This window comes from Hemiscyllium ocellatum, chromosome 5, assembly GCF_020745735.1.
Source record: "Hemiscyllium ocellatum isolate sHemOce1 chromosome 5, sHemOce1.pat.X.cur, whole genome shotgun sequence".
Taxonomy (NCBI): domain Eukaryota; kingdom Metazoa; phylum Chordata; class Chondrichthyes; order Orectolobiformes; family Hemiscylliidae; genus Hemiscyllium; species Hemiscyllium ocellatum.
In genome coordinates, this window is record NC_083405.1 from 40,598,574 (window position 1) to 40,622,144 (window position 23,571).

Below are 23,571 nucleotides of genomic sequence, written 5' to 3' on the forward strand. Positions count from 1 at the left end.
TTTATCTTTCCACTCCTGTATGTCAGTTCTGGAATCCCCAGAGAGTTATCTATGGTTCTCTCCTGAGTCCCAACTGCTGATTGTCCCTTGGTGATACCAAACAAGAACACAATTTTGGGTTTCTTATCTGTGTCACCACCGCCTTTTTCCATTTGTCTAGTATCTTCAGTTTAGAGCATAAGATCTTGAGACTTAGAAGCAGAAGTAGACTGCTGTGGTTAGCACTGCTGCCTCACAGCGCCAGAGACCCGGGTTCAATTCCCACCTCAGGCAACTCTCTGTGTGGAGTTTGCACATTCTCCCTGTGTCTGCGTGGATTTCCTCCGGGTACTCCGGTTTCCTCCCACTGACCAAAAAAATGTGCAGGTGTTAGGTGATTTGGCCATGCTAAATTGCCCGTAGCGTTAGGTGAAGGGGTAATGTAGGGGAATGGGTCTGAATGGGTTGCGCTTCGGTGGGTTGGTGTGGACTTGTTGGGCCGCAGGGCCTGTTTCCACACTCTAAGTTATCTAATCTAGACCATTTAGCCCATCAACTCTGGTCCACCATTCAATGACATTATGGTTAATCTGATCATCCTCAGCACCACTTTCCTGCCTTTTCCCCATTACTCTTGTTTTATTTGCTGATTAAAAATTGATCTCATCCTTCAATGTACTTAACAACCCAGTCTCGACAGACCTCTGCGAAGGAGAGTGCGAAGCAAAAGGCTGAGACCTTGGTATCTATTGCCATCGGTAAAATCCCAGCAGCAAAGGGGAAGTGTCCCTTAATTTCATCATGGGTGAGGGGAGGGTCAACTTTTCCTGCCAAGAATAAAGTCCCAGCAGTAATGGTAGGAAATGGGTATGACACTGCTGACATGGCAGCCAATTGTATGAGCCCCACACATTTCAATCCAGCCCTGACAAGACAGTGTACATGAAATACTAGCTCAGGATGACATTGTATGTGACATTGTTGTCACACATCCTGCCCTGATAATATTGTTAAACAGCTTTTGGCATTGAATCGAGAGCATGGTCCCACATGTCAGTCTCTGACTTCGTCCAGCCACACCTTTTGGGTTTGTTTTATTATTGCTGATGGTAGAGAAAGCTATCACCCCTTGGGCAGTTGGACCCAAGCATCACAAACAGGAAAATGTCCCTAAAATGTGCGTAGCCTATGACCACATACTCTTTATTCTGTCAATTCATACCGTCCTGTTCCCAACTCCCGATCCTGTCAAATTCCACATTTGGGGTATACCTTGAAACTAGAATTGAAGTCAAGTCATTCTGGGTTGTCATCATATCTGGTCAGGTTAATCAATTAGGAAACATGAAAATTGCATGCTAATGCAGTGGCTGCGTAAGAAAAGCCAGTGACAGATGCAGTTACCTCTATAGGGACTTTTTCACTCCAACAATTAGATGCAGAAATGAATTGACACATGGCTAAAATTAAGTAAAATCCAATTATCCCCAAAAGTGTCAGCGCACACAATGTGATGTGGGTACAATTACAATATTTAAAAGACATTTAGATAAGTACATAGAACTTAGGAAAGTACAGCACAGAACAGGCCCTTTAGCTCAAGATGTTGTACCGAGGATTAATTCTAATGTAAAGTAAAATAATCTAACCTACGCACCCCTACGTACATGAATAAGAAATGTTTGGAGGGATATAGGGCAAGTGCAGGTAAGTGGGATGAGTTTAGTTTGGGATTATAGTCAGCATGGACTGATTGGACTGATCTGTCTGTTTCCATGCTGTTTGACTCTATAACAATGGGCAGTATAGAGTCATAGAATCATAGAGATGTACAGCATGGAAACAGACCCTTGGGTCCAACGCATCCATGCCGATCAGATATCCCAAACCAATCTAGTCCCACTTGCCAGCAACTGGCCCATATCCCTCCAAACCCTTCCTATTCATATACCCATCCAAATGCCTCTTAAATATTGCAATTGTGCCAGCCTCCACCACTTCCTCTGGCAGCTCATTTCATACACGTGCCACCCTCTGCGTGAAAAAGTTGCCCCTTAGGTCTCTTTCATATCTTTCCCATCTCACCCTAAACCTATGCCCTCTAGTTCTGGATTCCCCAATCCCAGGGAAAAGACTTTGCCGATTTACCCGATCCATGCTCCTCATAATTTTATAAACCTCTATAGGGTCACCCCTCAGCCTCCAATGCTCCAGAGAAAACAGCCCCAGCCTGTTCAGCCTCTCCCTGTAGCTCAAATCCTCCGACCCTGGCAACATCCTTGTAAATCTTGTCTGAACCCTTTCAAGTTTCAAAACATCTTTCCAATAGGAAGGAGACCAGAATTGCACACAATATTCCAACAGTGGCCTAACCCATGCCCTGCAGAGCCACAACATGACCTCCCAACTCCTGTACTCAACACTCTGACCAATAAAGGAAAGCATACCAAATGCCTTCTTCACTATCCTATCTACCTGTGACTCCACTTTCAAGGAGCTATGAGCCTGCACTCCAAGGTCTCTTTGTTCAGCAACACTCCCTAGGACCTTACCATTAAGTATATAAGTCCTGCTAAGATTTGCTTTCCCAAAATGCAGCACCTCGCATCTATCTGAATTAAACTCCATCTGCCACTTCTCACCCCATTGGCCCATCTGATCCAGATCCTGTTGTAATCAGAGGTAACCCTCTTCGCTGTCCACTACACCTCCAATTTTAGTATCATCAGCAAACTTACTAACTGTACCTCTTATGCTCGCATCCAAATCATTTATGTAAATGACAAAAAGTAGAGGACCCAGCACCGATCCTTGTGGCACTCCACTGGTCACAGACCTCCAGTCTGAAAAACAATCCTCCACCACCACCCTCTGTCTTCTACCTTTGAGCCAGTTCTGTATCCAAATGGCTAGTTCTCCCTGTATTCCATGAGATCTATCCTTGCTAACGAGTGTCCCATGGGGAACCTTGTTGAATGCCTTACTGAAGTCCACATAGATCACATCTACCACTCTGCCCTCATCAACCCTCTTTGTTACTTCTTCAAAAAAACTCAATCAAGTTTGTGAGGCATGAGTTCCCACGCACAAAGCCATGTTGACTATCCCTAATCAGTCCTTGCCTTTCCAAATGCATGTACATCCTGTCCCTCAGGATTCCCTCCAACAACTTGCCCAACACCGAGGTCAGGCTCACTGGTCTACAGTTCCCTGGCTTGTCCTTCACTGCCCTTCTTAAACAGTGGCACCACGTTTGCCAACCTCTAGTCTTCCGGCACCTCACCTGTGAATATCGATGATACAAATATCTCAGCAAGACGCCCAGCAATCACTTCTCCAGCTTCCCACAGAGTTCTTGGGTACACCTGATCAGGTCCTGGGGATTTATCCACCTTTACCCATTTCAAGACATCCAGCACTTCCTCCTCTGTAATCTGGATATTTTGCAAGATGTCACCACCTATTTCCCTACAGTCTATATCTTCCATATCCTTTTCCACAGTAAATACTGATGCAAAATACTCATTTAGTATCTCCCCCATTTTGTGCGGTTCCACACAAAGGCCGCCTTGTTGATCTTTGAGGGGCCTTATTCTCTCCCTAGTTAACCTTTTGTCCTTAATGCATTTGTAAAAACCCTTTGGATTCTGCTTAATTCTATTTGCCAAAGCTATCTCATGTCCCCTTTTTGCCCTCCTGATTTCCCTCTTAAGTATGCTCCTACTTCCTTTATACTCTTCTAAGGATTCACTCAATCTATCCTGTCTGTACCTGACAGATGCTTCCTTCTTTCTCTTAACCAAACCCTCAATTTCTTTAGTCAACCAGCATTCCCTATACCTACCAGCCTTTCCTTTCACCCTGACAGGAATACATTTTTTCTAGATTCTCGTTATCTCACTTCTGAAGGCTTCCCTTTTCCAGTCATCCCTTTACCTGCGAACACCTGCCTCCAATCAGCTTTCGAAAGTTCTTGTGAAAGTTGTGGTTGGGTAAAAAGGTAAATGCTTGAATATCTCAGTCTCTACCTCACTCCTTCAATATTCCATTGGCTAGTGTTCTTCAGCCGTCTTGACTCTAAATTGTAGAATTTGGCAGCACAGTGGCTCAGCTGTTGACAATGCAGCCTCACAGCACCAGAAGCCCGTGCTCAATTCCAACCTTGGGTGATTGTCTGCATGAAGTTTGCACATTCCCTCCATGTTTGCAGTCAGTAAAATAAGTGTTTAAAGGCAGTGTGGTGGCTCAGTGGTCAGCACTGCTGCCTCATAGCCCCAGCGACCTGGGTTCGATTCCAACCTCAGGCAACTGTCTGTGTGGAGTTTGTACATTCTCCCTGTGTCTAAGTGGGTTTCCTCTGGGTGCTCCAGTTTCCTCCCACAGTCCAAAGGTGTGCAGGTAAGGTGAATTGGGCATGCTAAATTGTCCATACTGTTTCGGGATGTGTTGGTTTGGTGCATTAGTCAGTAGAGTAGAAAGGGAATGGGTCTGGGTGGGTTACTCTTTGGAGTGTCGGTGTTGACTTGCTGGGCTGAAGCACCTGTTTCCAAACTGTAGGAATTCTAATTTCATGCTTAAATCTCCCACCTCTGGGACATTTTATCACATTATATCTACTGATCAAACATAAATTGGTTTTGCCTGATGCTTTTCAAATTTTATAAACTCAACAGCTAGTGATACCTAACCTTTTTCTAACTGATAGCTATTATAATTAAAATATGCTGTAAGGAATCTTTCCTTCCTCTTTTTAAAAATCTTAACTGTATCCTTAAATTTTATAACTGATACTTTGACAAAAATGTTAAATCATGCAATTAGATTCACTGGTCACTTAAATGTGGTCTGCATTGTGTTAACTAATCATTTTTTAGTGTGGTTTAGATTAGTGTAAATATTCCTACTTCTGAAAGGGAACACTTTCTGTTCAATCCTTCCATTGTTGTGGAATGCCAAGGCATGAGCTGAGCATATCTTTCATATGGGAGGACTGCAGTCTCAACAGGAAGGGAAAACTTCCAGAAATTATTTCAACATTTCTATTTATTAATTGTACAAAAGGTACAAAATAAAATGAAATATTCAAAGCATTTGCACAAAATCTTGTATGACCTATAATTGAACACGAACACTGTTATTCCAAAGTTACAGTAAAAATGGAAACACTCTAATAATGAATCCCCAGTGCCTCTGAGAGCATCCTTCCACTTTGTAAATTGGCATTGCTAATTACCAATTTATAAATAATGAATGCTGTCAATGAACATTGATTATTTCAGATATTAGCAGGACCAGGAAATGCCTCATTTGGTCGGGGAAGAGAATTCCATAAGGATTTCATTATTACCTTGAAAGAACATTTATCTAAAAAAAATTAACCACATCCATGGGGTTCAAATCTGAACAAAATAGTTTAAAATGTATCCAAGTAATTACCATTGCTGTGATGTATTAAGAAACCCTTGCAAAAATGAATAAATGGCTTTGTGTTGATGGCTGAGGTACCTTTTAATGGGTTTCTCTTGTGATTTACCTGCTTTACTCATGTTTGATCTGGGCTGCTAAGTCACAAGGCATCAGAATTCTTTTGCCTGTATGATGCCAGGTCATGAGTGGTTCTCGTGAATATGTCAATCTGGGAGACAGAAAGCTCTGAGCCCTGCATTTACCTGCATTTACCCTCCACAATCCTCCATACTGTTAATTGTAGCCCTTGCAGAATTGAAAGTGCTTCTGAGCCTCGAACTGTTCTTGCTGGGTAGATGCTAGATGCTTGATACAGCAACATTCACCCTTGTTTTGCAGTCCATTGTGAGCAAATAAGGAAATTAATCAGTAAATCAATGCTATCCCAGCAACCAGTTATCAAGTAAATGAAAGCCTTTAAAATTATAAGATTGCAGGTTTATAGGTTTCTGAGCAGCTCATTCCTTTGTTAAGAATTAATTTCATTGTCCGCGATGCTACATTTGAAAGTTGGAGTACATCTGTGAGTAGCCTTTGAACAAGATATTGTTTGGGATTATAAAGTTAAAAATCACACAACATTAGGTTATAGTCCAACAGGTTTATTTGGAAGCACTAGCTCTCGGAGCGCTGCACCTTCATCAGGTAGTTTGGGATTATGGCCTTGGAGAAAGTGTAATTAAGAATTTGCTGGTATAAACTCATTAAACAATTCACATACATATTTAGAACTTCCCTGCAAAACTTGATGTAAATATAAAGTTAATATACAATATAATTAATGAGATAAAACTAGCCTTAAACATGATGAATAGATGTAGTCCTAGCTTTTAGCAAGACATGTCATAGAAAATTGTTCAAATGTTTGAATTATGATCACATCTGCTGTTTCCTTTAGCAATTAACTTTGTTTTACTTTGGTTTCATGCAGTTATTAATCATGAACTGCATTGATAACAATCTCAAATACCTACTATCAAGATTTTCTCAAAGTCTTCAGTATGTTCCAAAAATAATATTAAATATGGACAAGTTATTTGTATTTCACATTAATCCAGTGACCCTTGTCTACAATTTAAAAGAGTTGAAATTATTGCAATTAATAAAGAATCATTGCCAAAGGAGTCAGTCGGAAGTGTTATATTTAAAGTCAAATAAGAATAAAGGTTTACTTTATAAAAATTAAGATTATTTATATTTATATTTCTTAAAATTAATGATAAAGATAATGAATACCTGCATATGTATTGGACAACAATGTAAAAACTGAATGAAAAACTGAATATTTTGTCCTTAGCAAAATATTCTGTGAGAAGAATACATTATTCGTGGTTATGTAAGGAAGATAGGGAAAGTATTAAATTGAAAAAAGAACTGTGTAAATCTGCAAAGACTAATTGTAGGTCAATGAATTAAACAGACTTAAGAGCCAGTAAAGAATGGCAGGAGGCAGATTATGAGAGAAAGCTCATGAGTAAAAAAGGACAGGCAATACGTTTTTTTTCAACAAATATTTGATTTGGAAAACAGTAATTAAAGCTAGTGTTCGTCTTCTAGAGAATTAATCTTGGGAATTGATAATGGCAAATAAAGAAGTGGCAGAGCTGTAGGCAGAGTATTTTGTGTTGGTCTTCGCAGTAGAAGATTTAAAAATTTCCCAAAGATTATTGTAAGCCAAAGGTTTTTATGGAAGAATGAACTTAAAACAATCACCATCACAAGGGAAACATTGCAGAGGAATCTAAAGGTGGACAAATTCCCGGACTGGTGTGCCTGCATCCAAGGATCATCACGTAAGTGGTGGCACAGATTGAAGATGCATTGGTTGTAATCTTTTAAAATTCCATACATTCTGGAAGCAGATTGGAAAATAGCAAATGTGTCACCTTTATTCAGATAGGAAGGAGGCAGAAAACCAGAAATTACAGGATTAACTGGCCTAATACGTTATATCTGGAAGATGCTAAAATTCATTAAAAGGAGGTTGTTGCAGGATACTTAGAAAATTACAAAATTGTCCTGCAGAGCCAACATGGTTTGTTGAAATGGAAATTATATTTAACTAATTTCTTAGAGTTTGTTGACAAAGTATCATTCAGTCAATAGAGGGATACTGGTAAATGTGGTGTACTTGGATTTCCAAAAAGGATTTGGTAAGCTGCTGCATCTGTGTAAGATAAGAACAAATGGCGTATGGTATATGTTAAGCATGGATAAATGATGGTTAGCTTACATGAAGCAGAGAAGAATAAATGAGTCTTTTTCAGGTTGGCAAGCTGTAACGACTGGATTTCCAAAGGGATCGATGCTGGGGCTTCAACAATTTACTATGAGCAGACCATATGTACAGTTGCTAATTTTGCCTAATACACTAAAATACATAGAAAAGTAAGTTGTCAAGTGAACGTATAGACTCCGTCAAGGGATAGAGACAGATTAAGTGAGTGGGTAAAATTTCGGCAGATTGGGCATAACTCAAGTAAATATGGACTTATCCTGTTTGGCAGTAGGAAGGTAAATGCAATACTAGCATTCATTTCAAAAGGGCAGAGATGTACTACGAGGCTGTATAAGAGTCCGATCAGACTGCTTTTGGAATATTGTGAGCAAATTTGAGCTCAGTATCTTCAGGAAATATCTGATGGCATTAGAATGGATCCAGACGAGGTTTACAAGAATGATCATGGGGACAAATGGCTTGTCATATGAGGAGTGGCTGAGGACTCTAGGTCTGTATTCAGAATTTATAAAGATGAGGGGGATCTCATGGAAACTTACAGAATACTAAGAGACCTGGATAAAGTGATGTGGAAAAGATGTTTCCACCTAGTAGGAGAGACTAGGACCTGAGGGCACAGCCTCAGAGGGAAGGGGTCACATTTTAGCACCGAGGTGAGGAAATTTCTTCAGCAAGAGGGTGGTTAATCTGTGGTACACATTGCCGCAAGGACTGTGAATGCCAAGTCATTGAGTGTATTTAGAATAAAGTTAGACATGTTCTTAATTATAAGAGGATCAAGGGTTATAGGGAGAAGGCAAGAGAATTGAGTTGAGAAGCATATGAGTCATGATTGGCAGAGCAGACTCAATGGGCCAACTGCCTAATTCTGCTCCAATACCTTATATTCTTACAGAATAGAAAAATATAATATTATTTAAATGTAAAGAGATTGCAGAAGTTGGTGGTACAGAGAGATCTAAGTTTTTTGGACATGAATCATGTTTCTGGGACTAATTTGGGAGACACAGCAAAAATTCATTCCTTAGAAAAAGAAGTATACTAAAGGGAGGATGAGGCAACCATGGTGACAAAGAAAGTCAGGGACAACATAAACGCATGTAATGTGGCGAAGGGCAATGGGAACCAAAGGATTGGGAAGCCTAAAAAGACTAACAGAGAATAATGAAAAAGAAATAAGGAGGGAGAAGATTAAATACAGGGATAAGCTAGCCAGCGATATAAAAGAAGATTGAAACAGTTCCTTTAGATACATAAAGGGCAAAGGGGAAGTGGACATTGGACCGCTTGACAATCACACTGGAGATGTAGTAGTGGGGAACAAAGAAATGGCTGAGGAACTGAATAAGTACTTTGCGTCAGTCTTTTATGGTGGAAGACACGAGTAACATCCTAAACATTCAAGAGAGTCAGGGGCCAGAGGTGAATATGGTGGCCATCACCAAGATGAAAGTGCTAGAAAAGCGGAAAGGTCCGAAGGGGGATGAATCAACTGGATCACATGGACTACACCCCAGAGGCTGAAGGAGATAGCTGAAGAGATAGTGGAGATGTTAGTGGTGATTGTTCAGGAATCAGTGGAGTCAGGGAGGATCCTAGAGGTCTGGAAAATCGCTAATTTAATCTCCCTGTTTAAGAAGGAAGTAAGACAAAAGATGGGAAATTACAGGCCAATTAGCCTGATCTCAGTCGTAGGTAAGGGGAGGTCATGCCTGACAAATCTGTTAAGAGTGTGATGTTAGAAAAGCACAGCAGGTCAGGCAGCATCAGAGGAGCAGGAGAATTGATGTTTTGGGCATAAGCCCTTCATTAGGAATGAGGCCTCCTTGATTCTCCTGCTCCTCGGATGCTGCCTGACCTGCTATGCTTTTCCATCACCACGCTCTTGACTCTGATCTCCAGCGTCTGCAGTCCTCACTTTCTCCTGACAAATCTGTTAGAATTCTTTGAGGAGGTAAGGAGTAGGTTAGACCAAGGAGAGCCAATGGATTTTATCTACCTAGACTTTCAGATGGCCTTTGACAAGATGCTGTACAGGAGGCTGCTGAGTAAGATAAGGGCCCATGGTGTTAGAAGCAAAATATTAGCATGGATAGAAGCTTGGCTATCTGGCAGAAAGCAGCGAGTGAGGATAAAAGGGTCCTTCTCAGGATGGCAGACAGTGACTAATGGTGTTCCACAAGGGTCGGTGTTCAGATCACAACATTTCACTTTATGCATTAATGATCTAGATGAAAGAACTGAGGGTGTTCTGGCTATGTTTACAGATGATACAAAGATAAATAGAGGGACAGGAATGTATTGAGGGGGCGGGGAAGCTGTAGATGGACTTAGACAGGTTAGGAGAATGAGCAAAGAAGTGGAAGATGAAATACAACGTAGGAAAGTTTGATGTCATGCACTTTGGTAAGAAGAGTAGAGGCATAGACTATTTTCTAAATGAGGAAAAAAATTCAGAAATCTGAAGTGCAAAGGGACTTGGGATTTCTAGTCCAGGATGCTGTTAAAGTAAACTTGCAGGTTGAGCTGGCAGTTAGGAAGGCAAATACAATGTTGGCATTTATTTCAAGAGGACTAGAATATAAAAGCAGAGATGTACTTCTGCAGCTTTATAAAGCTCTAGTCAGACCACATTTAGAGTATTGTGAGCAATTTGGGCCCCATACCTGAGGAAGGATATACTAGTCCTGGAGTGGGTCCAGAGGAGGTTCACATGAATGATCCCGGGAATGAAAGGCTAAACAAATGAGGAACGTTTGCAGACTCTTGTTCTACTCTCAAGGAAATTTAGAAGGATAGGGGTGGGGGGATCTATTTGAAACTCACAGCATAATTGAACGGTCTGGAGACAGTGGAAGTTGGGAAGACGTTTCTGTTGGCAGGAGAGACTAGAACCTGAGAGTACAGCCTTAGGGTAAAGGGAAGACCTTTTAGAAGAGAGATAAGGAGAAACTTCTTCAGCCAGAGAGTGGTGAATCTATGGAATTCATTAGCACAGAAGGCTGTGGTGGCCAGGTCATTGAGTATATTTAAGACAGAGATAGATAGGTTCTCGATTGTCAAGGTGATCAAGGGTTATGGGAAGAAAGTAGGAGAATGGGGTTGAAGAAAATTATCAGCCATGACTGAATGGTGGGGCGGACTTGATTGGCAAAATGGCCTAATGTTTACTCCATGTCTTATGGTCTTATGTAAAGTTAATACTGATGTACAGCAACTGATTAGGAAGGTAAGGGGAATGTTGTTGTTTGCTGTGAGTGGAATGGAAGATGAAAGGAGGGAGGTTTTTCTATAGCTGTACGGAGCTATACAGTTTTAATCTCTACTGGAAAAATGATATTAAGAAAGTTGATTTGATTCATTCCTGGAATGATGGGCTTGTGTGTGAGGACATGTTGAACAAGTTGGGTTTAGCACTGGAGCTTCGCAGAATATGAGGTAATCTTATTGAAACCTAAGAGCTTGTGGGGCCTGGATAGAGTGGAGAATGTATCCTCTTGCGAGAAGAGTCTAAAACTAGTGAACATAATTTAAGATTAAGAGGTGTGTTTTTTATAACAAAGTAAGGGAAACTTTCATTCTCTGAGTGTTGTTAGTGTGAATCTCTTTTTCCCAGAAGGCAGTGGAGATGTTTTAATTTTGATAGGCAAAAGAGTCAAGGGTTTATGGGTTGCAGACAAGAAAGTGGTGATGACAGCATAACCTGATCAACTTAATCATTTCCTGTTCCTGAGCATCAATTTTACATTACACCATAAGACCTGGGAACAAAAATTAGGCCATTCAGCCCATTGAATCTGCTCCACCATTCAATCATGGTTGGTATGTTTCTTAACCCATTCTCCAGCTTTCTCCCCATAACCCTTGATCCCCTTATCAATCAAGAACCCATCTATTTCTGTCTTAAATATACTCAATAACCTGTCCTCCACAGCCTGGTAGATCCAAATGGCACCATCTGTTCCTATGTTCCCTCAGCCTACTTACTTCTTAGTACAGAGGGCTGGTAAAATTTCAGTCCATTATGAACATGATGAGGGAGTGGAACAGAAGGTTGTGACTCTGAGCAGCATGGGGATAGAATAATGTGCAAGAAAATGGCAACTCAGTGAATATGAAAGTGGATAGTTGGTGAAATGCAGGTGAGTGGGCTGTCTGTACCAATGGAAATGCCAAGTGTTGTCTGTCAATTAAACTTGGATCTTCCCACCACCCTCAATCAACCCGTTCAGATATGTTATGATACACCTTGGTGAGACATGAACCCAGGCCTTCTGGTTCAAGGATATGGCTACTACCACTGCATCACAAGAGCCCCTCAACCAATTAAATGTAAGTGAGAACACGTCATCAAAATCACCAGGGTTACTGCCTAATGATATCACATCGTTGGCCTGACTGCTAATCCATCTGACCAATAGCTGCCTCAAAGTCCAAATCCACCTATTAAAGCTAGGGAAATATTGTCCCTGCTGTTTGCACTGCACATGTTTTTGGGGTCTTTTATTTAATCTCAAACCAAATTGAAATATGGAGCTCAATTTAGGCAAGAGGGTGCACTGGTATTTTGATGGGTTCTATCATCACTCAGAATTTGTTTGATTGTTTGGTCAGGTGTAAATTTTGTTTTCTGGTACATAATGGTAATAGGTGCATTCTTTCATTAGCAGGTGGACAACTTGGAGCAGAATGCTGATAATCATCCAACAAATTCCAGAAGAAAGGTACATATCTTGGAAGTTTACAGTAAAAGGTCTGTTCCTCACTGTTTCTGTGGAGGAATTCCAGATGTTCAAGAGTTGGTGATCAGCTGATCATTGCTCATGATAATATTTAACACGATTTGTGCTAAGAAAAAGTCTGCAAAAATCAATCATCTGTTTTAGCTGATAGTATTTTGTATTTTTTTTTAATTAAAATGGAGCACCTCGTTAACTGTCTAATGGGTTTTAATTCTCTTTGGAGTTATATAATTCTAAAGTTCTTTAAGTCTTAAACTGATACCATAGAAATTCCAAAAAAGATTAATTAGACAGAGTGCAACTCTAATTTCTATGTCTGTTGCAGAAGTGTTCACGTGTAGCATTTATAAAGGAGACTGGCTTGATTAATGCCCCAAGCTGTTTACTCATGACAATCAAGCTAGTTGGATGTACGTGGTGACAAATATGGACCTTTTCTTAAATCTTACTCTTTGATTTTTACCTCCCTTTGAATCAAAAAATGTTAATTGACATTATCTGTAAACAGAAGTGCAGTTCTTAATTCAATGACAAAGTGACTGAGATATAAGTTGGTCTACTTTGTTGTACACCCAAAAAGCAGACAGGTGTAATGTATTACAACACAGCAATGAATGGTATCTGAAGGAACTGTCCAATGTAGTCCCATATGGTGACTTGCTCTCCTTTATCCCAAAAAAGAGTTATTTTCCAACTCTTCTCATATATTTTAAAGTTCTTATGGAATTTGATTCCACCTCCTTTCCAAATAGTGCATTCCTCACCATAATAACACTGTGTGAAATAATTTCTCCTCCTTACCCTGCTCATTGGTTTAAAGTAATTGGCACACCGCTGGCCTCGGGTGATTAACCTATTTGCCATGGGCTTTATTTCTGTCTTGAAAATGACTTCTGTTTACCAGTGATTTGTTCCTACTTTCTCTCCCAAAAGCTTGAGAACTTCACGTGCATCCACCTTGCTGATGGGGAGTCTGCGCAGAGGCTGAGAGTCAATTTCTTTCAGTTCTGGAGTCTACTGCTTCTGCTCTAGACAACTCGCGCAATCGATATCAGCCCCAATTGTGATTAGAAAAAAAATTAGTTTCATGAGGAATTAACTTTAGTAATAACAAGTAAAATATGTTAAGTTTAATATGATCTTGCATTATCTTCACAAAGTGTTAAGCCGGAAGAAATTGACATCCATCAATAGCTGTATGCTCATCAAATGCTCTGTTTTGGATTTTTATCTGTACAGGAGATGAAAGGTGGACATTATTACAATGTTGCTCTTCTGCAGGAGTGAAGGTGAAACCCTTCTGCAACAGATTGGGAATGTGGTTACACAAACCAGACAAATAACTATAATTTGCAGATATTGACACTGGGTATAGAAAGGGTGGGGGAGAGTAGAATTTTTATTTATACTTTGGGCTTACTCCAAATACTTGAGTTTCTGAAATACCCGAGATATGTTACATTCTGAAATACCCGAGATACATTACATTCTTAGACTAGACTAGACTTACAGTGTGGAAACAGGCCCTTCGGCCCAACAAGTCCACACCGACCCGCCGAAGCGCAACCCACCCATACCCCTACATCTACCCCTTACCTAACACTACGGGCAATTTAGCATGGCCAATTCACCTGACCCGCACATCTTTGTGACTGTGGGAGGAAACCGGAGCATCCGGAGGAAACCCACGCAGACACAGGGAGAACGTGAAAACTCCACACAGTCAGTCGCCTGAGTCGGGAATTGAACCCGGGTCTCAGGCGCTGTGAGGCAGCAGTGCTAACCACTGTGCCACCATGCCGCCCACATCTTGTTGCAGATGTGAATGATGTTCTGCCACCATAGCAAATTCTTCAATTCTTTCTATCGTAGATATATTCTGAAATCATTTGCTGTGCAGGGAAAGCACTGAGAAATAACTTTCTGAAGCAGGCACCTCATCTTGTAAAAGATCGTGTAACCATTGGAGGAAAATGCATGTAAGTGTTTTTTTTTGGAAAATCATTCTGTGGAGATGGCTGTCAAGGTCAAAGTTAAACATTTGTTAGGGCAAAATATAATAAATACATTTCCCACATTTTTTGCAACATCTACAGTAGAGGAAAAAATAATCACAGAAGTTGCTGGAAAAGCTCACCAGGCCTGGTAGCATCTTTGCAGAAATCAGAGTTAGCGTTTCAGTTCCTATGATTCTTCCTCAGAACCGGAGTGTAACTGGACCTGAAACATTAACACTTGATTTCCCTGCATAGATGCTGCCAAACCTGCTGAGCTTTTCCAGCAAATTTTGTTTTTTGTTTCCAATTGATACCTTCTGCAGTTCTTTCAGTTTTTAAGAAATAATCATAAGTTGTGATAAAATTAAAAATTGGGGTTTGTCACAATTGTCATTTCTTTAGATTGTAACAAATTGAGAGTGAAAAAGTAGACTTAACAAAAGCAATTGAGCAATTATGTATAATCAAACTGATAACATACCTTTGCATCCTGAACTCAATCGAACCCAAAGAAATATGTTGTCAGCTTTATTCAGACCAGCATTCTAAATGATATACTTTCTTAGAAATACAACCCTAACTCAACTCCTAGTGAACATAAAACATGCAAATGTTCAAAATGCCACATTTCATTAGCAGTAAAGTAGCTGCGACATATTTTCTGCGAGATTTTATTAATATTATTATCACAAAAGAGGTGGAAATCAGTCAAGCAAGTGCAAAAGAACGGAATATGAAGGATGAAGTTATGTCTAGCATAATCTGAATTTTCATCTTTATTTCCAAAATTTCGTCACAATGTGTGAAAACATGGAGGTTCAAGCAATTAAACACTTTATTGTGTAAGTGGATACTTTAATAAGAAGTGAATGAGCAGGAGAAACCAATATATATGATGACATCTTTGGGTGAATACTCAAGCAGTTTAACATAAGCACATGTTATAATCAGGCATGTCAGCACTGGCTTTTGTTAATTTTGAGTAATTATGTCTAAATCGTCAATATCACTTGAACCTATTGCTCTTGTGCAATAAACTGCATCTTATTATGTAAGGCAAGTACCTCTTGCTGAGAGTCAGCAGTGGTGTAGCCTCCATCACTAGTAATTAGCCAGGCTCTTGCACTCAATATTTTAAAAAATTAGGGACAATGATTGCTGACAGCACGAGACCACAAACTGCCAGTGGTTGGTAACCCAGAGCAGGGGAGCTACTGCTGACTTACTTCTGCCTTCACTGCATTTGGAAAAAAAAACTAGTTTACAGGATATGGGTATTGTTAGCATTTACTGCCCATTTCTAATTGTCCTAAAGAAAGTGGTAGAGAGCTCCTTCTTGAACCGCTGTAGTCCTTGACGTGTAGAAAAAACAGTGCTGTTGGGAGGCGAGTTCCAGGATTGTGACCAGAAACAAAGTGATATAGCTCAAAGTCAGAGTAGTGTGTTTGGAGGGGAACTTGCAGGTGATGATAGTGGCCTTCACCTCCTTTCTGAATTGTCTGCCCGCTATCCAGACTTGTCTCTAAATCTCAGTGTGAGCCAAAATTTATAAAGCAAAATTTGCAAATGCAAGCTGTGTTGGGGTGCCTGGTTTGCACGTCAAGCTTTCCTGATTTATTCTGATGAGGCTCAAGGGCAGGTTTAAAGTCTTTCCATTCTGGCACACTTATGAGGAATCTTCTGGAGGACCCTGTCCAGTTCTGACTGCCCTATTAGAGGAAGGATAGAATTAAGCTGGAAAGGGGTTCAGAAAAGATTTACCAGGGTGTTGCTTGGAATGGAGTGTTTGAGTCGTAAGGATATGCTGGGACTTCTTTCACAAGAGTGTAGGAGGTTGAGGGGTGATCTTATAGAGGTTTACAAAATCATGGAGGATACAGATAATATGAATGGCAGATACCTCTTCCCTAGGGTGGGGAATTTCAAGATTAAGGGACACATTTTTAAGGTGAGTGGAGAAAGATTTTAAGAAGTCATGAGGGGAATATTTTTTGCACAGAGAGTGGTTTGTGTGGTGAATGAACTTCCAGAGGAAGTGGTGGATCAGGGTACAGATAAAACAGATAAAAGACATTTGGATAAGTATGTGAATAAGAAATGTTTGGAGGGGTATGGGCCAAGCGCAAGCAGGTTGGACTAGTTTAGATTGGGTAAATGGTGACATGGACTGGTTGGGTCGAAGGGTCTGTTTCCATGTTGTATAACTCTTTGCTCTTTGAGGTGGTTGGGATTTAGGCCTTCATGTTGCAAACAATCAATTAGTTTCCAAGTGATTACAGCGGCATTCAAACAGATCTCTATAATAACCCAAAGTACACACTTTTAACTTTGCAATATAACAAGGGGCAATTTACTTTAAAACTTTATGTCTACAATCTAACTGAGAAAAAAAAAATTCTTTGGAATTCAGCAAAGCAGTTGCAAAGTTTTTCAATTATTCCATGGAAGAAGTTCAAATCATTAACATTGATAAGCAATGTAGCATTGATTATTTTGTTTCGACTGATTCCTTTAATCTAAGGGTATAAATTCACAGGCTGTTTTGACCTTTTGTGGATCAGCATGGAGTAATTAAATGCAAATATATCTGGCCTGTTGAGGTTATTCAAATGTTTACACTTGAATCACTTTGTGCTTTTCTATTCTCAGAATGACAATAAGAAAAAATCTATAATGTAAAAGGCATGAGCAAAATACAGAAGAATAAATCAGCTAACCTTTCACAATAGACACAAGGCAACTACATTCATGTGAAATATACCTCTTTAAATTTGAAATAACAGTATTTCTCATCCCCAGGAGCTGCTGTTTGGGTTTTGAAATGGTGGACTGGTTAATCGATCAATGTCCTTTTATCTACACTCGGACCAAGGCGGAAGGCATCTGGCAGATTCTGTTAGATCTGGGAATTCTATCTTCAGGTAAAAGTGTGCTCAATGAATGAAATAGTTTTTGGAACTGAGAGACATGCCAATTATGCTCACTTACCAATTTCATCCTAGCTTCAGTTCATGGTTTCACAAAAGTGGGCAAATATTCACAACTTGTGTGAGCTAGAGGGAAATCAGTTTAATTCTGTGTCTGAGTTTGAAATTGTGCACAACTTGTAGGAAACGTGGGAACCTGAATAACAATTCAGAAAATCAAACCTTGTTGTTTGGTGAAGCGTTTCAATATCTTTTATGCACACTATCCATATAAATCTTTATGCCATTGATAATCAGGAATCTTTCAATTGCTACATTAAACATGATCAAACAGTAGATTTTCACAACCTTCTGGGGTAGAGGATTCAAGGGATTCACAGCCCTTACAATGAAGGTTGGGATAATGTGATTATAGAACATGTTAAGATGAATAAGGAGAATATATTAGATGTTTTAGTTTTAGTGGGCATTAAAGTGCATAAATCCCCAGGGCCTGATGGGATGTATCCCATGCTGCTATGGAAGGGAAGGGAGGAGATTTCTGGAGCCTTGGTGGAGATATTTAATATGTCACTGACCACAGTTGAAGTGCCAGATGATTGGAGGATAGCTAATGTGGTTCCTTTGTTCAAAAGGGCAGCATGGATAGGCCAGGTAATTGCCGACCACTTAGACTGACATTAGTGGTAGGGAAATTATTGGGAAAAAATTCTGAGGTACAGAATGAATACATGGAAAGGCATGTCTGACTAATTTAATTGTGTTTTTTTGAAAAGGTGATGAAATACATTGAGGGTAGTGCAGTTGATGTGTTTTACATGGACTTCAGTCACGCATTTGGCAAAGTCCCACATGGAAAGCTGATCCAAAAGATGAATGGGCCTATTGGATCCAAGATAACTTGGTAAAGCGGATCCAAAATTGGCTTACAAATAGGAGGCAAAAAGTGATAGAGGGATGCTTTTATGATTCGAAGCCTGTGACGAGTGTTTACATCAGGATCAGTGCTGGGTGCCTTGTTATTGGTATATACATTAATGACTTGGATGTGAATGTAGATGGTATAATTAATAAGTTTTCAGATGAGACAAAAATTGTTAGTATTGCTCATAGTGAAGAGGATGATCTCAGACTGCAGTCTGATATTAATCAGCTGGTAACTTGGGCAGAGTATTGGCAGCTGGAATTTTTAATCCTGTTAAGAGCAAGGTGATGCTTTTTGGGAGGTATAACTTTAGAAGACTTTTTTTAATCTTATACTACCCTGCACTTTCTTTTTCAGCCACTGTTGACCAACGTCGTTCTTCACTAACCTCTTTTTGGCAAAAATACATAGTATGACAATGAAAAACAGATTCAGTAATAACAAATTTCCTCTCAAAGTACTTCACCAACACCAGTTTTACAAGTGATACAAAGAAATAAGAACACTACATTAGATTCTATTTTGGTTTTACATCTATTTACAATGTATCATCAAGTTCAGTCAGGTTTATACAATATAACATGGAATGGCTGCAAGTTTGAAAGGCACTACACTATCATGTGTGCTTACATGATAACAAGTTGTTTAAAATTAATTTATAGGACATCCGTGTCACAGGTTAGGCCAACATTTATTGCTCCATCCCTAATTGCCTGGAGGACAGTTAAGAGTCAACCACATTACTGTGCGTCTGGAGTTGTATGTAAGCCAGACTTGGTTAGGATGACGAACTTCCCACCCAGAAAGGTACTACTGCGTCCTTTTTATCACAACAATTGACAGTGGTTACATGGCTGCCATTAGGCTAGCTTTTTTATTCCAGATTAACTGCAATTCACTTGCTCGCAACTGCATTATTTTCCACAAGGTCAAGGCAGAAATTACACAGATGTGTATTGCATCAGCCTTTGAAATACTTTGAGAGATATATTAGTTGCATGCTTCTAATATATGCAGAAAAAAATTTGGTAAAGGAAGAGAAAAATCACTTTGTATGCGTGCCTTTATTGGTCAGAGCATTGAGTATAGGAGTAAGGAGGTCATGTTGTGGCTGTACAAGACACTGATTAGGCCACTTTTGGAATACTGTGTGTAATTCTAGTTTCCCCGCTATAGAAAGGATGTTGTGAAACTTGAAAGGTTCAGAAAAGATTTACAAATATGTTGTCAGGGTAGCAGGGTTTGAGCTATAGGGAGAGACTAAATAGGTTGGGGCTAATTTTCCTGGCATGTCAGAAGCTGAGGGTTGACCTTATAGAAGTTTATTAAATTATATGGGGTATGGATAGGTTGAATACAAAAGACCTTTTTCCTGTGGTGGGGGAGTCCAAAACTAGACAGTATAGGTTTACAGTGAGAGGGGAAAGATTGAAAAGGGACTTAAGGGGCAACGTTTTCACGCAGATGGTGGTGTGTGTATAGAATGAGCTGCCAGAGAAAATGGTGGAGGCTGGGACAATTACTACATTTAAAAGGCATCTGGATGCACATATGAATAGGAAGGTTTTAGAGGGATATAGGCCAAATGCTGGCAAATGGGACTAGTTTAATTTAGGATATTTGGTTGGTATGGACAAATTGGACCAAAGAATCTGTTTCCATGTTGTACATCCAAATAATTCTCTGACAGATGCCATGCATTCAGTAACTTTTAAAAACTCATTACGGCTCCTGGAATTTTTGAAGACATCATCATGGTGAAAAGGGTTGATGTTAGATAATTTTCACAATGTCCATAGTGGGTGCAGTGGTATCACCTCAATTTATCTGCTGTAGGAATGGTGGTTTATCCTCTCCATCAGCAAACCTCATTGTGTCCAGAATGATGATTTTGGATATTTCAGAATGTACCTTGAATTCTGATATCAAAATACTGAAAAGTGAATGTTAGCAAATTAAGTAGATTTGTAAGTCGGTAAGCAATGGTGGTAATATTACAACAGTGATTAGAATTTCAAAGGGAATGTTCCCAACCTAAAATGGTCATCATGATCAATCATTATATGCTCAGTCACATTAGGCTGGCATTAAATTTTAAACAATATTTAGGACTCAGGAAAGCATAGCAACAATTATAATTAGTCTGTAAATGTCTTTGTGAGGAGAATCCCTGGTTGCAATTAAAATAGGACTGATAAATTGTCAGATACTGCACATAGGCCCAGTCTATTTAACAGTCAGCAAAGGTACCTGTGGACTGTTACTCTGTTTTCTTGGATCTTATAAATACTTAAAATGTGATGTAAGAAGTTGGTATTTTGTGATTACTTGTTTCCTGCTTGGAGCAACTTTTGATGTAACAGACCTGGTCATTTTACCAGAATCAATCAGGCCTTGCCTTTGACGCACATGGACTGCAATGCTCCATCTAGTGGGGTGTTACTCATAAATGCAGTTATAAAGTTTCTCTGTCGTTATTTTACGCTTTGGACCTTGACAAGTGTTTATAACTTTATATTACTATTTGTGGGCAGTGATAAGTAAATTATAACCTGAGACTAGTTAGAAGTGAAGACAGTAATTGTATCTTTAAGGTGCAACCCTTTCAACCCCAAATGCTTGAGATACTGGAGACAGTAGCTTTGTAACTGACTTGAATGAAAAGATGCTCCATTCAAGTGGTTGCCTGGTTTAAGTAATTTGGTTTTATTTTAGGGATTATTTCTGAAAAATAATTGACAAATTACTAACAGTAATTTACACTTTTGTATTGTGTATTACATTAAGAAAACTCACCATACGGACTTGCAGCAGGCAATTATTATCGAACTGTTCAATTCCATGTCCCCAAAAGAGAAAGCAAACAATGAAATGTTTAGATCTTGCAATATACAATGCTCTCTCTCCACTTGGAAAAGAAACAGAGTGCACATCCCTGGACATTAAGGGGCAATTTAGCATGGCCAATCCATCTCCATTGGACTATGGTCAGGAAACCAGAGCACCCACAGACACAGGGAAGACATGCAGACTCCGCACAGACATTCACCAAAGGCTGGAATCGAACATAGGTCCTGGGCTCTCTGAGGCTACAGTGCTAACTACTGAGCCATTTAGTTGCCAAAAGTGGTCACATCTCTGGCCCTGAGGCCTCTGTGCTGGTTTCCCTGCTATGGCCCCAGCTTCTTCCAGGCAGCCCCACTGTGTCTCAGCCCCACAAGGTAAATCTGGAGGAGAGGCTTTACTTGGTGCTTAGCACTGTACTGCATCCACCATCAATATAAGGCCACATGGAAACTGGAGGAAGAAGGCCTCATCTTCCACCTCTGGAGTTTACAACCTTATGGCCTCAACATAGAATTCACCAGCTTCCAAACCTTCTCACCGCCCCCCCAACCTAATCCCAGGCCCAGCCCTCCCTCTCCACCCCACCCCCCTGACCTGACCTAACCTGGTCATTTTCTTTCCCATCTATCCACTCCACCCTTCCCACTGACCACAATCAGCTCCTTCCTGCATCTACCTATCGCCATCCTACCTACCTTTACCCCAGTCCCACACCCTGCCTTTATTTATTTCTCAACCCATTTTCCTCCTCCACAGTCCTGAAGAAGGTTCCTGCCCAAAACATCAACTCTCTTGTTGCTCTATGCTGCTTGACCCGCTGTTCTTTTTCCAGCTCCATGTTTTTTCGACCTCCGATGCTAGCTAGCCTTGATTAAAGTCCCATATAAAATCTGTTCCCAGGTGACCCATCCAACATGGACCCCTCAAACAGAACCTCCCAATTAATTCACAAGTAATAACCCTCTCCCCCAATAAACCCCCAAGAAGGACTGAGTGCAAAATAATCAAAAAGGAATGCTTTATTATGAACATACCTTTTCTCAATCTCCAAGCCACACTTAGCTTTGCACAAATACTTTCTTTAAGTAACAAATATGAATAGGATCTTACAATATGTAGTGGGCATTAGAGTTTATGGATAACTGAGGTTCTCACAGAGCTCCTTGGCCACTTGATGCAGTCTTCACAGACTGCCTGGCTGCATTTCCTGCCTGGCATTGAATAGCTTCAAGCCTAGAGCAGATTCTGTCGAGTTTTGCAAGTGGGTATTTCTGTTCTTGCCAGATTAGGAACCCCTGGCCATGATATCTGAGTAAAGGAAATGGATAAAGTAGAAATGGAAGGCATCTAACGCTCAGAAGAGCATTAGGGAGGGCTGAGTTATTACACTGTGTCGAGGAATTGCTGAACATCAGTTCCACTCTTACTGGCCTCCCTATGAACTGTAACACCCGTCACCACCACCCTCAAAGCGACTGTGTAGTAAATTATTTTTAAAACTTTAGCTATGAAGGCCAATAACTCAATGAGCCAGAACATATTATTATTATTGTCCTGACCCTGTTATAAAGAAAAACTCACTTCAGTACCTTTAGTGCCCAGCTTGTGATTAGTTGAGTGTCTGACCCTGAGCTTCAATGTTATTGACCTGTATAAAGTAGTCATTTGCCAAAGAACTGATTTTCAGATAAAAATGAAAGATTTAATTACCATTTGTGTTGGAAAGTGAAAGAATAAACCCACTATAGTGAGAGTATAACAGGGTATATTGTCACAAGTTGTTAAATGCCTGTAACAAGTTGTGTTTTTCTGTTTTTCCCAAGTGAAGGAAGGAGTCATTTTAATGTTATCTCTAAAAGAAAATACATCAGCCATATTAAAAAGGGCCAAGAAATAAACCATGTAAAAAAAAGTTGAAATAAGTTAGAAATCATGAAAACCACGTTGCTCACTGAAAATTATCAAGCTGGGAAAACAAATGTAGAGACAGAGAAAAGAAATCACATGTCCAGTTTTATAACAGAAATAAATAACTTTGTTTGCTGGAAAATGTGCATTTTGTGTTTTTTTTCAGAACCCAGTTTGAGAAAAATGATTTTTTTAATATACTAAGTCTATTTTCCCCTCACAGTTCATTGAGGTTCATGGTCAGGTAATAAACACCATAGACTGGGGAAATAAAGATACTTGGAGAAGTGAGTTTTATGATTATTATTGTGCTGACTGTTATATATTTCTGCTCATTGAATTATTGTCATTCATATGAAAAAAAATTACCACTATAGTTTAGAGGCGGTTGGTAATGGGGGCAGTGTTACAGATTACACAGGGAATCCGAGTTGCTGTTATAGTCTGGAGCAGTGGATAATAAACATAGCTTCTCTGATCTTTTCAACACCTGGCCAACCAGAAATTTCTCTTACTCTTGCTGGCTACATGGCTGTCTTAG

The 23,571-nt window shown here is 39.9% G+C and overlaps 1 protein-coding gene across 1 annotated transcript in view; it reads left to right on the forward strand.

Moving 5' to 3' along the window:
• LOC132816009 (rap guanine nucleotide exchange factor 5-like) overlaps positions 1-23,571 on the forward strand; it is a 189,018-nt gene that overhangs the window by 6,750 nt on the left and 158,697 nt on the right. Inside the window, exons 2-4 of the mRNA XM_060825412.1 lie at positions 12,352-12,408; positions 14,299-14,405; positions 17,223-17,344. Coding sequence (XP_060681395.1) covers positions 12,352-12,408; positions 14,299-14,405; positions 17,223-17,344 — 286 coding nt within the window. The remainder of the gene's footprint in view (positions 1-12,351; positions 12,409-14,298; positions 14,406-17,222; positions 17,345-23,571) is intronic.